At 34.1% G+C, this 18,897-nt stretch overlaps 1 protein-coding gene and 1 long non-coding RNA gene across 2 annotated transcripts; both read right to left on the bottom strand.

The window, feature by feature from the left end:
• Positions 1-44: 44 nt before the first annotated feature.
• LOC140045107 (uncharacterized) lies at positions 45-1,951 on the bottom strand. Its single transcript, XM_072089862.1, has 4 exons — positions 1,918-1,951; positions 1,033-1,136; positions 837-947; positions 45-521 (listed from the first exon to the last, which is right to left on the bottom strand). The coding sequence occupies exons 1-4, from the start codon at positions 1,949-1,951 to the stop codon at positions 45-47; spliced, it is 726 nt and encodes a 241-aa protein (XP_071945963.1).
• A 6,893-nt stretch (positions 1,952-8,844) lies between these two features.
• LOC140049998 (uncharacterized) lies at positions 8,845-11,299 on the bottom strand. Its single transcript, XR_011845345.1, has 3 exons — positions 11,177-11,299; positions 10,444-10,519; positions 8,845-9,100 (listed from the first exon to the last, which is right to left on the bottom strand). It is a non-coding gene; the product is annotated as an uncharacterized lncRNA (long non-coding RNA).
• Positions 11,300-18,897: the final 7,598 nt, after the last annotated feature.

Here is an 18,897-nt window from a genome sequence, read left to right as displayed (position 1 = left end):
TCATATAGACTCACTGCAGCCATGCCACATTAGTTAGTATTAGTTCATGTTGGATTATTCATATTCATATGGATCACCATGCATTTAAATATGGTTGCAAATATGTAGAGTATCAGTGGTGTAATGCAGGAGGCATAGGCTTCTGGTTTAGTACTCCTAAGGGGCCCTTTAACGCTGGGTAGTTGTAGTGGACTGTTCATGCTCTGGGGCCCCTCAAATTCTGGGGCCAATGGGTTTAGCCAGTGAACACTCAAAACCGTTACACCACTGGAGGCTTGTACAGAGAACAAAGAAAAAAAAAACAACTTTTTTAATACCTTAAGGCTGTCGATCTCTTTATTTTTTTCTTCTCTACTGCATTCAAACTGTTCAATAAGCTTCCTAGCTTTGGTTTGGCTGTCCCTCAGCACCACAAGCTCTGCTGCCTGTTGGTCTATACAGGTCTGAAGTTGGTCAGCCTGAGCCTGGACTTCAGATGTTGCACTCACTGTTGACTTCTGTTGGCTTTCAATCGTTCTAAGCTTGTTTTCATAAATAGTCACTGTCTCAGATAATTCAGTGTCTCTTTGATGAATTTATTATTATATATGTATTAATAAAATCAAAGGTTCACAACGGATAAAGGCCAATTTACACAGACGAGACTAGAAACTATGTTATTCCTTATGGCCATTTGCACAACGCAGAGCGGATGGGTAGTTTCTGCTGAGGAGAGATACAGATTGTATGTGGGACAGATTGTCTGTGTAAATTGGCCTTAACATATAAATACAATACAATTTATACTTAATCTTGTGGTATCAAAGTGTCATCTTCCTTGCATATTGAATACTAACCACTTGCTCATGCTTCTTTTTCTGTTCTTCTTGTTCCAATACTGCTAGCGCTTCTCTTAAACTGTCCGCTTGCATTAGAGCCTCATCTAGATCTTCTTTTAACATCTCCAACTATTAAAAAAAATTAGAATACTAGTATGAAGAGATGCTTAATTCCTTTGAACCGCAAAATACTAACATATTACATAATAACTACGTATCCACATCCTCTGCGGATATTCTGTAATATACAGTAATATTGGGACATCACTGGATCTAAACTCAGCCAGTCAATCTCCGACGGCTTTTCTGTTAAATATTCTGAAAACAAAATCAAAACGTGAAGAGTTTTGTACTGAATTATGTGGACATCTAAATAAAAGCAGCCGGAATCATGTCTGCTCACGAACGTATCGAAAACATCTAAAAACTAATCCCCAAGCTTAGATCAATTCGATAAGAAAAAGAAGACAAATGTACATTTTTATGATTTGCTATAATTAGATACTAACTGCAATATTGAAAGAAAAACCCCGACAAAACACATTTTTTTTTTATTATAAAATAAACAACAAGTTAATCTAGAACCTTGACAGAATATAACCTTGAAAGATTATTGATTAATTATTCTTTGGTAACTTTAATGTAAGTTAATGTGGGCCTAGATTATAATTTCTGATCAATTTCCAAGGCAAATATTATGGCGTAAGCCTACAATTTTTTATGCGCAATGTTTGATCTCCTCGAAAGAACGTTCTTGAGTTGCCTCAAATGGTGCATTTGGCTTCAATAAATTACTCAGTTTGATTTATTTACAATATACCATATAAAAACAAAATATCTTTTGAAATGTCTTTATTTTGATAACATTTTTTACATATTTGCCAAATGAATTAAATTTTACTATTTTTTGGTTGTAGGTTATTTCATTACATATTGAACGTACACAATTAGCAGCTTTGGTTTGTTTTACAAAATCTGCTTTAAGTTTAAAAAGTTCCAGGACTGTTATATAAACAACTGTTAAGTAAGCAAACTGTAATATGTCCACTTATTAAACACGAGTTGCTCCTATCATACAATGTGGACCACCAGGGAGTACCTTTGATGTGTCGTTCGTTCTGACGTTTCCACATTGCGCTGAAAACAAAGATCACTGGACATTTTCAGGCAAAATAAAGGATTCAAGAGATGCAGATTCTGACGGAATAAGCTTTGTTTACGAAGATCAGTGCATAGTTATGGTCAAACATTCCACTGGAATCACAATGACCGGTGTTGCTGAGACGGAAGAGATAAAACGAATAAATACCTGTTCATTTGGCAAAGATTACAATGGAGGCAACACATACACATTTAAAGTTCGAGCATTTAATCTATACGATCAGGAGGTAAGCATCAACAACGCTGCGCGGCTAGTAGTTTTCTGGCGACAATAGAACATAAAACTGTTGTAGCTAATGAAGTGTAGCTAATTTGTAACAAGATTGTTACCACATTATTATTTTAGGCAGTTATAAAATATCAGAGCGAAAATAAAGAAAATCCTCGGGATGATGTGCAAATAATTCGAGTACAAAATACTGGGGAAGATGTCAAAGTAAATTTGAAAGAGGTAAAGTATTGATGGCAGTCAACGAACCTGAAATGGTAAGAAAGGAGTTTAATCTTTGCATGCACAATAGCTAAACAAACTAAATAAAGCCTTGTAAAATTCTGCGCATGCGTTTTGGCAAGTTTCGTAATAGACTGGCCATTTAGCCAGAAGGAAATGTTTCTTATGTCAAAATCAGCACGATATATCATTACGAAAATAATTGCTTTGTTATTAATTATTGTAATACATTGTACTGTATCATCAATAGACACTGAAACACGAAAAACTATGGTACGAGACGAGCATATATGGGCACATCGCATTTTTGTCGCATAAAGTTTAATAGTGTACTGAACTGAACTGAACTTTTATTGTATCTCTTTTAAATCAGAGGCACAGTCTCGATGAGATGTGCAACAAGTTTACAGTGAAAAAAAAAAAATTAAGAAAACTGATACAGATTAAATACTAAGAAAATGAGTAAATTAAGTTTGAGAAGGAATTGTATTATATATATCATTTCGTGTGTTCCAAGCCATGGTCAGAAAAATTTTACAATGTTTGTCGAAAATAATACTTGCTGATTCGTATGTATACATCATGGCTCTATTGATTTGGTGTAATTTTAAATTCATTATGGATTTCAAGATCATCGAAGAATAAGTGGTATTTAAGATCTAGAGAGCTAGTTCAAGTTCAAGTTAAAAAAACATTTATTTAATCAACAATGGCATTATACAGTATAATATAATTATAGGTAGTACATAAATGAAAACATAGTAATGAGCCATCATTTGGGGTCTTCTCTAGAAGAAAACAAGTTTCTTGTCTCGAGAAAGACCCCAGAAACAATACACATACATTTAAACTAATACAATTTACTACATAAAATAATAAATAAAAACAAAAGCGATGAAATAAAAATAGATACTTTCAGTGTACTACAATCATAATAATATTAAAATTAGTATAAAGAAATAAGATATTTAAAAAAAAATTTTTTTTTTTTTTTTTTTCCCCAGAACATGAATAGAAAGAGCATCATTATCTAATGAATCAATATACTTTCACTCATAATCATTGTCCTAATATAATCAACAGTTTTAGATAATAATAATAACCACCTAAAACGTCTTTGTATATAAGTAGGTATCCCAATGAAAAAATTCAGATTAATTTTTTTACATTTCTTTCAGTTAACCATAAAGAACTTAATGTAATAAGCATTTTGCAATTTAAATGATTGAAATCCGATTACCCGTTCTAAAGTTATGGTTATTTAAAGTGGTAAAAAAATATACGATTTTTTGCCTAAAAATGGTGTTTTTTGCAGTTGAAATTGGAAGCATTTTTAAAAGGTTATAACTTTTACAATAATTAGTTAAAAGTTTTGAATTTTGTTAAACCTATAGATATCACAGAGTTGTACAACTCTATTTTTTTTGGAGCCTCAATGAAACCTATTTTTTAAATTATTGGTCCGCAAAGTGGTAGGAAAGCATTTAACGCCCATTTTTGCTGGAATTCCCTAAAAAATGAAAAAACTGCAATTTTTCAATGATCTGTAACTTTTGAACTACTGTACTAATTCATTTAATTTTTTTTTGTACTTGTTAGAATGTAGTGTATATTTCATTAATAAATATATTTCAGATGTGTATATGAAAAAAAAAATTTTTTTAATGGTGAAATTTAAAATTATAAAAAAAAAAGATGAAAAAGTATGTTAAAAACGGTGTGTACTGTTTCCTTTCTTTTACACTAATTTTCGGTAAGTATAATTATTAGAATATTTTAATATACTTTATATTTATAATTTCAATCATAAATACTATTATATATAACTTTTGAATACGTAAAACAAGATTTTAGGCCCATATGATTATGACACCAAATCTAAGCCGGGCTGCTAAGTAAGATATGCTCTTTTAAGGCAAACGCACAAGTGACAATATGGGTCAAAATAAACTCATTTAAAATAATCAATGTTAATTAAAACAATTAATTGTTTACCTGAATAGTATATATAACATTATAAAAATTGTTTTCTTTTCGTATTATTACGTTATTAAATTGAAATACGGAGCTAAAGTTTAGGCCAAGTCACGGCTTACTCGCGATCAGTAGTCGCTCCCGTTAAAGTATTTCGGTCGCAGTTAATGACTTTCGGCCGCCGTCAAATGTAACGTTGGTAAATTAGCTTAATAAATTTCCTCGGTACATTTTAACCTAACGCATTTGCATTGTATACTTGCATAATAAATCTTCCGCACATTACATCAATTTTAAGTTGTTAAATTAATGTGTAAAACCAGATATTCTACGACGGAAAAGGACATGTCAATCTCCGACATCGCTGCTGTCACACATCTCGCGTCGAGCCGGTCGAACTCGAGCGAGGAAAACTAAACAACGTGTTCAAAATATGGAACGTACCATTCGCTGATAGGGTGCATTAATGTATTTAACTAAAAACGCCACAACAAACACGCGCGTATTTTAGAGTACAATATTTTACTCACTACAATATTCACCGGATTATAATGGTTGGATCTTTAAAATTTTGAACGGGATTTACGCCTCATGCACCATTTTAAAATGTAGTTCGCACAATTACCATGCACAATACGTTTGTAAACTATGTTTTATTGATTTCAATGTAGATTTAGCTATAATTTAATACCAAAATCCATAATATTTTTCCATAAACGGTGAATCAAAATTGGATTTTTGTCACAAAAATTGACTTTTCGTTACGAAAAACCTATTTATAGAAGACGATTTTCGTATCAAATTAAAGCTTATTTAAAGCCTGATAACATACAACAAAAATTAATCCGCTAGCTCCAATGGTAATCGTGCGATCGTGTTTTGAAAACTGATGGGAAGTTTCCGATGAGGTTTTCAACGCGCGGAAATCGGCTCGACGGGATTTTAGAACCGTTTTAAAATCGCATTTTCTCGGCAACTAATTCATTAATTTTAATTATAAACACACTTATACATAGATTAAAACAAGTACTTTCAAACAATATAAATTCTGTAAGTATTAATTAAGATTGAATACGATTTATTTAACATCAAAGTCATACTACTTTTTCGAATTTCGTCAATATTTCAAAAGTGATACCCCTCTGTGCGCTTTCATTGGGATACCTAATATAAGCCTTTTTGGCAGTAATGTACTGGAGTATTATGGTACATTTAGTGTTGTATCATTCAATTCTTTCAGGTACCGCCGCCTGCCGATGATGTTGACTTCAATCTTCAAATGTGCCGTAGAATTGCCGGAGATACACAACATTCTTGTTATACTAAACTCCCAGAAGTAGTCTGTCACCGTATAATGACAAATCTTGACGTGGAAAGGGAAGGTACAAATGGTCCACATGATTGGAGAGCTTTAGCTGACGGAATGGGAATCAAAGCTGACACGATTGAAAAGATGAGAATTAATGTTAAAGACCCAACTTTAAACCTTCTAAAGTTATTAGACAAAAAATACAAAACCCCTTACGAGTTTTGCAATACGTTATATGAAATATTTAGAAATGCTGAACTTTACACGAATTACTTATAAAAGCAGGACTTCAAAGGGAAGCTGAATGGATAGAGCCGTATGTCATTCAAGCAGGTGTCGCTTGAGATTGCTTGCTGCCGGTGCAGGATGAAACTATGCTCTGTATTCATTCAGTATTTCATCATCCACTTATTAGTCTAATTGAGTTCTGTTACTACTATTTTGTTTATTTAGAGTCACTGTACAATATCATGTTTAGGTTAGATGCCATTAAATAATTCTTCAAATTCATCTTGCGGCTTATAAGAATAAAAAACCTATTATGTACCGTCTCAATTCAAAAGGCAAATAGTATATATAAGTTCTCATAAGATTGTTAGTTGAGTCAAACTGTTTCATTACCCCAACAAAATTGCAAAAAAAACCCTTTTTTGATGAATTACAATAAAATATGGTCTCAAAAACCATATATCAAAAGTTTACTCAAATCAGACTACCGCAAAGGTTCAAAATTTTACGTTAAAAAAGATGGCCGCCAATTTTTAAAAATCTGTAACCGCTTGTAGTAGACAGCTGAATTTGGTGTCAAATTATTCAAAATATATGTGTTTATATTTACACTTTTTGAACATTTTGTTCAAACATGACCGGAAATTCCAGTTTGTGACCTTTGACATAACATATGGCATGACGTTTATATATCTACGTAACTGCATATCACAGAGTCTTGATATTGGTGTCAAAATGTTCAGAACATACATATTTATATTTACCTTTTTTAAACATTTTGCTGAAACAGGACCGGAAATAACATTTTATGACCTTTGACACATATGGCATAAAAAAAATGCTTATATCACGTAACTAAAAATGACAGTCTTGATATTGGTATCAAAATGTTCAGGACATACATATTTATATTTACAGTTTTTGAATATTTTGTTCAAAAATAACCGAAAACATAAGGTTTTGACCTTTGATACTTAATGGCACAAAATATTTTCACATACATGTACATAAGGCATGTTTTACGCGAATGATATTTTCATGCAGAGCCTGTAATCAGCTTTTACGCCCTTAGACACACAGCGTGTTGAAGATTCAAACGTAGTGTTTTGTAAAAATTCTTAAATATAAAATACCTATATTCCTAACTTGATTACAGATTAATATAGAGGAATCTTTATTTGTAATAACTGCCAGGTTTGTGGACGTTCAGTTTAATTGTTTGTTCCGACATACCACTCTTCTGCTCCTTTGTAATTTCGTCCTCGTATAAATGCTCCACACACTTTCCAAAAAAATCTGGAATGGGAATATTTGATGCACATTTACATTTCGATGTAGAGTTCAGCTGTTTTTATGATTCTTGTTGCCATATTTTGTAGCAAGAAGTTTAATTGTGTCATATTTGGTTTGTACAGTATTTGGATTTTGTTCACAGTTTTTGTCTTTCGTCGGAAATTATTTGCAGAGAAAGTGGATCCGGTGTAGATTCTTCAGCAGAGCCTGTATAATCGTTGTGGTGAATGATTACTTTCAAATTTGATATTAATTCATCTGTTAATTTGCCATCATTGTTCACAGTTACCATAACTTTTAGTAGATGTTCGAATTGTGACAATTCCAACTGTGCCATAGTTTTCTCCTTTTTTAGACGTTCCATCTAGGCTAGATGTAATGTATGATTGGAGTTGTCAAGCTAATCCATGTGTATTTGTGATAACGGCTCTGCCTCCAAGCTTCCAAGTTGTGAAACACCTGTATCCCTGTAGTCTATAGCATTACTAGCTCCAACATCATACTTTGTTGTTAATGAATCCATGTATAATTTGACTATTTTATCATTGTAATGTCCATGTTCATATTAAGTCTTCATCACTCTGGTGGTTTTTTTTCTCACTTCTTTGTCATTTCTTCAAGTTTGTTTGCTCAAAATTTGAGGCATGTTCAAGAAGAATTACATTATATTTTGTTTTCATTATTGCATCAAAGCTTTTGTAACATTAACCTCCGTCCTTTAATCCTTGTAAACGTGCTAGTTTGCATTGTTTCACTTCTCCCTTGTTACTGCATCCAATTACTTTGATTTAATCTGTAACTGTTCAGCTTTTAACGCATTTATATCATATCAGAGGCCAATGTGCTATAGATGGTTTTAATTCTTCCTTTTGTTGACATTTCTTGGTGTGTATCGTGATATTTTTTCTCTTGCATCTATGATTTTTACATTATTTTCAAACTGTATAGTTACACAATCGAGTTCCTTTGCCATTGTTTGCATTGATTGTTTTCACTGCCATTTGCCTTTCCTTTAATCCATTTTCACATGCAATTCTTCCAGATCCTGTATGTAAATTACAGGCTCTGCATAGACATCGTGTCAAAGGGAAAACCTTGTGTTTTCGATTATTTTTCAACAAAATTTTCAAAAACAATAAATATAAATATGTATGTTGTGATCATTTTGACACCAATATCAAGACTCTATGATTTTTAGTTACGTAGTTATGAACATTTTTTTCATGCCATATATGGGTCAAAGGTCACAAAATGGAATTTCCGGTCACGTTTCATCAAAATGTTTAAAAAGGGTAAATATAACCCAGGTAAAAATTCCAGTTGAAGACCAGTTGGGAAATTTCCCAGTTGGGAATTTTCCCTGTTGTGAATTGAGACAATTACCAGTTGTGAATTTCCCAGTTGTGAATTTTCCAACTGGTCTGATAATCCCAGTTGTAAATTTTACCAGTTGTAAATTTCTCAACTGGTCTGATAATCCCAGTTGTGAATTTTCCAACTGGTCTGATCAATCCCAGTTGTAAATTTTCCCAGTTGTACATTTTTCCCAGTTGAGAATTTTCCCAACTGGTAAATTTCAGTACAAAAACAAATTACACAAACTACAGAACTTATTGTTTAACTGTTTATTTTATTAACTTTAATATTTACAATTACAGTAGTTACTTTCAATTCTGCAGTACTGTAGTTAATTACCCCACAAAGGTCTTAACGACCTGCATAACCCCTACATCTACACAAATGTCAGCATATCCCTGCCGTTTCCTTTTTACAGGTCCATGAAAATGGAGATCTAGCATTTATTCAGTAATATATTTATGAAGTTATGGCCACCTTCTTTATTTAGTCATGTTGACAAAATTAGTCCTGAAAGAGAAAAACCAAAACAAATTGATTAAATAAACAATATACTGGTAGTACAAGGAATAAATCAAATTCAAATCTCAAGTATCAATTTATATACTGTTTTACTGAAAAAGGAAGATGGAATCATATATTAATCAATTTATTAATTAATGATTATCCAAATTATGTTCTCTACAAGCAATAGAGAGAAATGGCGAACCGCGATGACGTCACTCAAATTTCACCGAGTGGGTATAGATTGTAAACAAACCATTTCGCCACATGTTTTTGTATGGGAAATTCCGATGGGTTGAGTTAAAAAGGGAGGTAGAAAAGAACGTTTAAAACACACATAATAGCAGTATCTTTTTTTTTTTGCAACACCCTTATCAATTTTAATGTTATATGGGCAAATCTTAACATATTTTATTTTAATTTGGATTGAATTAAGACGCGTTTTTGTTATATACTGTACCCAGCTCTAGGCCCTAGATAGTTGGCATGTATGCTGTAGTACCTCGAGCCTAGCACGGATTATCGGTTATTATAAAAATAATAATATTGGAAATTCGTTATTGCGTACTGTACTCACTACTACTACTTTAGCTAGGGTGCTGCTAGGCGTCTCCTAGCTAGGTAGTAAGACTAAATAGAGCCTCTCTAGTAGATGTAGGACTAGCATTAGTTTCAGCTTGACAACTGCCATTTTGTTATGTGGCTAGTGATGCTTCCTGCAGGGGGGCTACCGCCAGTAATGATGCTTGATAACACCATTCTACTATAATACTATAGGCCAAGTCTAATGTAGACCTACAGATATGAGATATTTTTAGGAATATGATTGTGAATGATGGATGACTTTTATACATATTTCATTGATTTATTGTGTAAATACACAAATACAACAAGAATTATGAGCGTTACAGCAACAACATTGGTTAGACAACGCCATGATTCACGTGTATAAACATAGGAAATGTGTCGCCCTCAACGGTTTATGATTTTATACCCACTCGGATTTTAGACGTGCGTCGGTTCGCCATTTCTCTCTATTGAAGATGAGTATCATTTCACTTTAGTTTGTCCCTTTTATTCAGATATTAGAACTAAATATATTTTCATTTTATACAAATAAATAACCCTCTAAATTAAAATATATTTATCTTATGTCTATTACAAATATCTCATTACTAAGCTTGGAAAATATATATATTTTTTTCATTTTAACGTAGAACAGAATTCTTAAACGCACTCTAATGTTATTGATTGAATTGTTACATTGTATATTATTTGGGCCAAAAGCCATATAAATAACTATTTTTTTGGATCATTCCAAGAAAGAAAGTATACATAAATATATTTACCCTTCAAATTGTACTGCTGTACTTTTTTGGTTGGTTTATAGCCTTGTTGGTTGTATTCAAGTAAACTGGAAATCACCTGCAATTGTGTATGAAAAAAATTGAAGGAAAATTAAGAAATATAGGATATTTAGTTTAAGGAAACGGAGACAGACTAAAACAGCATGGATTAGTTTGCTTTATTATTAGATTAGTAGGCTAGCCTAGGCTTAGGATATGTTAAAATAGCAGCCATGCATGTCATCACGACACTAGCTAGAGTAGTGATAATACAACATGCAGAACAGTAGTACTACTGTAGCTAGTTCGGGCCTACAACTACTAGAGGCCTAGGGCTAGACTTTAGAGGCCTAAAACTAGGGCTAGACTTTAGAGGCCTAGCCTAGTAGGCCAAAATAACAAAAGTGATCATGAATGAATGGAAATAAATCTCGTTTGTGTGGTAATGACATGTAGGCTAATAATAGGTTAATAATATAGTATTGTTGGGCTTTGTTTCTAGCCTACTATAGGCTAGTACTATGTAGAGGCCAATAAGACAATTTGCGGTCGTACACAGCCATGTAATCAATCAGCTAGCAAGGTGGGGCAAGCCAAGGCTGAAGCGCCTAGCTTACTACTAGCCAGCATGCAGCGAGCGGCGAGGCCTCCATTTTGTTGTCGATCTTTGATCATAGTTTGTAGGCCTATGCCTATAGTAATAAGAGATAATAATAGACATATATGTCAGGCCTACCTTTTATAAAACAGCAAGATTTGTGCCTCATCCTTAATTTGATGCGATTAGCCAATAATACCCATTCTAGACCTGGCATCTCTGTGCTGCGTGATCGCCGATTTTGCCGCCGAGCTACACTGTCACAAACAAAGGGAGCCGTTTTTGGCTGTTGGCTTGCAGTTTTCTGATTGGTTGTTTACGGTCTGCCGGCCTATAGGACGCATGCTCCATTATTTTCAAAAAGTTGTGCAGTATTTCTTATTCTTTAATCGATTTTATTTGATTTAATTTAAATAATTGTTTGTTGCAATAATATAGGATTACAAATAATAATATTAATTGTATTTTGAATGGTAATTACGGACCTGCTTCTATTCCCGTCACCTCAACCCAGAACACCCCCCCCCCACCTCTCCCCTGGGTCCCCCTGGGTCCTCTCCCGTACTCCCACGACGTACACCCAGCCATCCGCTTTCGCTCTTCTCCGAATTCCCTTGGTTGTTAGGAAAAAAACTAGTTGCAAAACCAATTGAAACAACCTTGCCCGGTTGAAAAACCGATTGGACCAGTTGACTAGTTGAACTCAGTTGAGCTTTGGGAATACCAGTTGGCCAGTTGGAAAAACCAGTTGACCTGTTGAAAAACCAGTTGACCAGTTTGAAAAACCAGTTGACCAGTTTGAAAAACCAGTTGACCAGTTGAAAAACCAGTTGACCAGTTTGAAAAACCAGTTGACCAGTTGAAAAACCAGTTGACCAGTTGAAAAACCAGTTGACCAGTTGGAAAAACCAGTTGACCAGTTGGAAAAACCAGTTGACCAGTTGTTAAAACCAGTTGACCAGTTGTTAAAACCAGTTGAACCAGTTGGAAACCAGTTAGACCAGTTGAAGACCAGTTGGACCAGTTGAAATTTCCAACTGTTCTCAACTGGAATTTTTACCTGGGAAGGGCAATACATATTGCTCCATACAAACCGTAACCTTCCAAAACTCACACTGGATACGAATAGACCGGACGCCACAAAAATATAGGATAGGATACAGGATAAATGTATTGTTATTGCATAATATTTAGGAACATAACATAGGCATATGGGAACGATATCCAATAACTGTATCGGTGCATGGCATGATTACTTTTTACCCCAGGGTCAATTACAGAGTAGATTCGGCAGCAATATGTATTATTAAATATTGGCCATATCTAAAATAATAAGTTACTATAGTTTCTTCAGTATTGTTTAATGGTTTGTATGGCTGAGAAACTTGTTGACGTTTCAGGCAGAATTGATTAACAAAGAAATATTGTTTATAATATCATATGACGACAATAATGATAATAAAGATGTGACGGTAATAATGGAACCGATTAATTTGATTCTATGTTCGTTTTTTTCACTCTAAGGTGTCGGTGGCTATACAGGTACGCTATGTCAGCAATAGATGGGCAATCAGTAGTACTGACAGTTAAATCTTTAGATACATGCTACAACAAAATGAAACCTACTTGGGATGATGTAAGAGGATCAATCAAATTGCTTCTCGAAGATTTGGATTTTCTTGTATCCAAATATTTTAAAGAAACAGGACAGAAATTAAAGTTGAAGAGAACGCCAACGTTAGAAGTTGTTATCCGTGCATATGAAACATTTCCAAATAAAGGCATCTGGATTCAACGACCATTAAACATGTTCCGTGAATTGTTGCTTTTGATTAAAGAAACTGTACCCATAGTCATACATGAAGTTAACAATCTGAAACACTTTGACTTTCACAACCACCTGACAGGCATATTAAAAGAAATTAAGGATCTGTCCGAAGTGAAAGGGTACATAAAGAAACCCATTCAGAAGTATCTAAGATAACCGAACATCTGAAATTGTCTTATAAAAAGAGACAATACTTACCACTAATCTGAGTGTAGTACCTGTACTCGATTACATCACTAAAATACACAAAGTTCTGAAAACCTACTTTCGGCCTATGTGGACTAGGAATCTTACAAGCATTGACTTCCGATCAACATTCAAAGACACCGCGTCCCAGCCTCACAGACGGATAGTTGACTCCATATATTTGTAACACTTAAAGCCCCATTCCCTACGTTTTTTAGATCTAATTTAAGATCACAAACTATATTTAATGTAAAAATAATACTATATGGTCCTATTGCGATAACTTTTTTCGTCTTTAAACGGTTAAAAATGTGAAAAATAAGTAGATTCTAATAATTATAGCGGCCCGCTATAAATCCCAAAATGCATTGCGCGCGGATTGATATTTTTGTTTTTCACCTGTAATTCGCCCACTTTTCGATCGATCGGTGAGGCCAAAACAAATGGAAGACTCCTAACTTTTCAGCGAAAATACCGGGTTTTCCCCAATTTGTATCAACGGAGTCTGGCAAAAATAGAAAGACAATTAATGCAGCAACTATACAACGTCAGGCTAGGTATATAGCTCGCGTACGATGTTCGTACGTTACCGATGTTTACCAGCTAGGCCTACAAAACTAAGCCTAGCTAGGCTAGGCCTAAGACCGTCCACGAGAGGTCGATCGCCGCGAGCTACTTATAGGTAGTGCATTGTTTCTCACTTTTTATCATAATTTACCATAAAACGTACATTTAAGACAAGAAATGACATGGTTTAATGTTTTTAAAGTGATATATATGTATAATTTTCCAAAAAACGTCCAAAATTGCAGGGAAGGGGTCTTTAATTTGATATACTTTAAACGGTAAAATGAGGAAATCCGTGAGAATGAGAAAAAGATATTCGAACCCTGTAGATGTCAAAAATTAGACTGGGACTTCCATGGTATGGTTCAAATTCAATAGCAAATTATTTAATATCCTCGGCGTGGTAAGAGGTACAACTATAAATGTATTTAATTGAGATTATTTTCTATAAAAACAGTATTTTAATGATGAAATTAATGGATTTCAGTATAGAAACGAATCACATTTTCTCTAACTATCTCCGTATGAACTCCTACCAGTAAAATCATGGAAGAATTATTTAATCATTTATAATTTAGATCTTGGACCAGCAAAGCCTATCAAAGACGAACAAGGCACTGTCTTGGAAAAGATGCTTCGCATTTTCCGTGTGAAGGTTTCAATGCTGAAATTGAAAGATGTATCTGAATTCAATTTTTTTTTTTTTTTTTTTTTTTTTTTTTTCATATTTGCTGCCGGAATATTTGACCATAAAGACGGTAACCTAGCTATTAAAGATGCCGATGTCAATCTATTCATCCCAGAAGGTGCAATTTCTCGAGGAACAATAGAAAAGAAGTCTATATTTACTTACAGTAGATCCAGATGAACAGCCAAATGAAACACGAGTTGCTCCTATCATAAACTGCGGACCACCAGGGACTACATTTGAAGTGCCGTTCGTTCTGACGTTTCCACATTGCGCTGAAAACAAAGACCACTGGACATTTTCAGGAAAAATAAAGGATTCAAGCAATGCAGATTCTGATTGGGAACCAATTGATGACACTCTGAAGGAATAAGCTTTGTTTACGAAGATCATTGCATAGTTATGGTCAAACATTTCACTGGTATCACAATGGCCGGTGTTGCCGAGAAGGAAGGGATAAAACGAATGAATATTTGTTCATTTGGCAAAGATTACAATGGAGGCAACACATACATATTTAAAGTTCGAGCATTTAATCTATACGATAAGGAGGTACGTAAGTTTCCAAATTCAGCATCGACAGCACGGCGAGTAGATTTCAGGCGACAATAAACATAAAACTGTTGTAGATAATGAAATGTGAGCTAATTGCCAATAACAGAATTGTTACCACATCATTATTTTAGGCGGTTATAAAATATCAGAGCAGAAATAAAGAAACTCCACGTGATGATGTGCAAATAATTCGACTATAAAACACTGGAGAATATGTCAAAGTAAATTTGAAATAGATAAAGGATGGATGGCGTACAAACTTGAAATGGTAAGAAAGGGGTTTAATCTGTGCATGCACAATAGCTAAATACTAAACAAACTGACAACAAAAAGATATGTTGGGATAAAGCCTTGTAAAATTCTGCGCATGCATTTTGGCAAGTTTCGTAATAAACTGGCCATTAGAAATGTTTCTTATGTCCAAATCACCACGATATATCATTACGAAAACAATTGCTTTGTTATTAGTTATTGTAATACATTGTATACTGTTTCATCAATAGACACTGAAACACGAAAAACTATGGTACGAAACGAGTGGCGACGGTTCTGATCTTCCTGCAGGTTGCAGATTTCGTTTGAAAAATACTCATTTAAACAGTCACGATTCAGTGTACTGTAGAATGAAAGTGAAAGAAACGGTAATACTGACGAAGAGTATCTTGAAATGGACACTGAGCGGATTTCTGATGAAACTCAAATGGTAGGCAAACAGTACAGAATTAACTGAAATTAAAATTAGACGTCTAATGCTCTGTCTACACTATCCAACTAATTTTAAGAAAAAGTGTGATGTTCCCAAATATGGCAATGATATCCATATATGGGCACATCGCATACTGGAGTATCATGGTACATTTAATGTTGTATCATTCAATTCTTTCAGGTACCGCCGCCTGCCGATGATGTTGACTTCAATCTTCAAATGTGTCGTAGAATTGCCGGAGATACACAACATTCTTTTATTGTAAAATAAATGTACAAGCTTCACAGTGCAATGTTTTAAAATAATGTAATATAGGAAGTATAGTATAGTCTTTATGGTGGTTCACCCTTTTGAAGATATCATGCGCGAGGGAGTGGGTTGCTTAAAAAGAATGAAAGAATAACTAAAGATAATATGTTCTATAGAACTTGAACCCAGTCAGAGAATTTTGTGACTTTCGACCCTAAAATTCAACCACTTCTTGAATTGTATTGACCAAGTTTGATTGAAATCAGCCCAATAGTTTAACATCAACGTGGAAATGGTAAAGTTATTAACATGCAGGTAGTAGGCCTATGTCAATATAACTATTAATATACTCTTTTGAGATGATTCCTTTACCTAACTTTCCCTTATTTGTTACGTAACATAGCAAGTAAATTTATGGGGCCATTTTTCAGATACCTAATGCAGTAACACATCTTGTTTCAGAGAGCCTGTCTTAGAATACATTTAATTGGTGTAGCGTCACCTTCTAACAACAAAAACATCAACAAAGTAACAATACTTTGATTATCGGAAATATATATACATGCAACGAGATCAAGTTAGAATAGTTTTAATGTCTACTTACATTTACAACGTTAGCAACCACATCACATCATGTGTAAATGACTGAAGAGTTGTCCGCTATGACGTCGAAGGGACAAAGCTTAGTTCTGATCAAATCCTACATCTTCAAGGTAAATTCAAGATAAGGTAAAAACGTACATCTTTCTTTCGTGAAAATAAAATGTCGTTTCCTGGCGCGCCCATACTACAACCATTTGGAAGAGACTCGTGGTATGCAAATTAGATTACATTCCAACGCGCGCCACCAACCGATTCGGTAAAATAGCGCCAAAACGGACAAAACTTTCGATCCGCGCGACAGTACAGTGTTTATCAAAGAGATGTTATCGCTAAAAGACAACTCAGTTTAAAACAAAAACTAATTAGAAATCCAATCATATATAACTTATAGAGGGAACTTTTCTAAGCTTACGTCATCGCTTCCTGCATATTCATTTGATTCAATATCGCACTCTATGGTTACTATGGTTACTGCCTTACACGTTGGAAAAACAAATAATGCAAAAGAAGTGGCATTGTATTGGATTTTTACATTTGAATTTCTTTATAAGTTATGATATAATATAGTTTTAACGAGTATTGTGTGGTTAGCAAGCACAGTAGTAAATGTTTTATTTATTTAAAGATGTATTGTCCCCTGAAAAAAATAATATTAATTGCTTCATTCATTTAAAAATAGGCAAAATCCTAGTAATTACATAATATTTTTTTAACAAACTGATAGATTCATTGATGCTCACACTCGTGTTGGAAAAAGCATGTCTCGTTTTACTGACAATGTACAATGCGGTAAATGCTATGATTGGTTGAAATCCCATCGAAATAATTGTATGTAACAAACCAATCACAGGACAGTTTAGCCAATGTTGACATTCGTATTGGATACAGCAAGGTCCCACCTTTTGATGGAAATCGACGATGTGGAATTATTTCTTCCGATAAAGTAAACCCTATTGAAATTATATGTCACCAGCCAATCAATGGAAAGTTCGTCAGTATTAGGTTACCTGGATCAAACTGTCTTACTCTTTGTGAAGTTCAGATTTATGGTAAGAATTATTTATTATTAATTATTAATTATGGGTACTCTTTAATTAATATTATTTATATGAGTATTTTAGTGGGTTTTTTTAAAGAAAATAATTTTAATATAAAATAAAACGTTTCTTTTAGAGAACGTACCAGTAACTCCTTTTATAGCCGCAAGACAAAGTTCAACATATTACGAAGGTGGTCCTGCTATAAGAGCCATTGATGGAAACATAGATACACGTTTTCTGTCGGGAAAGGGATCATGCATGAGTCTTTGTCATCATCATATTGTCATCATCGTCCTCCTTATCATAATCATTGTCATCATCATCATCTTTATTATCATCATCATCATCATCGTCTTCTTCATTAGTAACATAATATCATCATATCATCATCATATTCAATACCATATCATATTATGATCATCATCGCCATACTTATGATTATCATTATCATCGTTATTACCATATCATCATTCATATCATCTTTATCATTACCATATCAATATTATCATTTAATTTGCGTGCATTAATAAATTTCGGTATTTTTTTTTAAGAGGTTCATTTTATTTTTCTATTTTATGCGATTTTAATTAATGTACAGTAAGAATATTTATAACTTAGTTTAAGAAATCTTATTTCGTATAATTTGAGGTTACTTTTGTAATTATTGCTTATGATGTTTGTCTTTATGATGTGAAGCGCCTTTGAGCATGAGTTTTCATGAAAAGGGCGCTATAGAAATCTGGTAAATAAATAAAACACCCTTGGTGGTATTCTGATTTCGGTTCCCCCAAAACCGTCTTGAAGGTTGTGATATATAACAGAGCAGATAACAGAGCAGATAACAGAGCAGATAACAGAGCAGGTAACAGAGCAGGAAACAGAGCAGATAACAGAGCAGATAACAGAGCAGATAACAGAGCAGATAACAGAGCAGATAACAGAGCAGATAACAGAGCAGATAACAGAGCAGGTAACAGAGCAGATAACAGAGCAGATAACAGAGCAGATAACAGAGCAGATAACAGAGCAGATAACAGAGCAGATAACAGAGCAGGTAACAGAGCAGATAACAGAGCAGATAAGAGAGCAGATAACAGAGCAGATAACAGAGCAGATAACAGAGCAGATAACAGAGCAGATAACAGAGCAGGTAACAGAGCAGGTAACAGAGCAGGTAACAGAGCAGATAACAGAGCAGATAACAGAGCAGATAACAGAGCAGATAACAGAGCAGATAACAGAGCAGATGACAGAGCAGGTAACAGAGCAGGTAACAGAGCAGGTAACAGAGCAGATAACAGAGCAGATAACAGAGCAGATAACAGAGCAGGTTACTGTAACAGAGCAGGTAACAGAGCAGATAACAGAGCAGATAACAGAGCAGATAACAGAGCAGATAACAGAGCAGGTAACAGAGCAGGTAACAGAGCAGGTAAC

Source organism: Antedon mediterranea, chromosome 1 (assembly GCF_964355755.1).
Source record: "Antedon mediterranea chromosome 1, ecAntMedi1.1, whole genome shotgun sequence".
NCBI lineage: Eukaryota > Metazoa > Echinodermata > Crinoidea > Comatulida > Antedonidae > Antedon > Antedon mediterranea.
The sequence above is the reverse complement of the archived record's forward strand: the minus strand, read 5'-3'. Positions and strand labels throughout refer to the sequence as shown.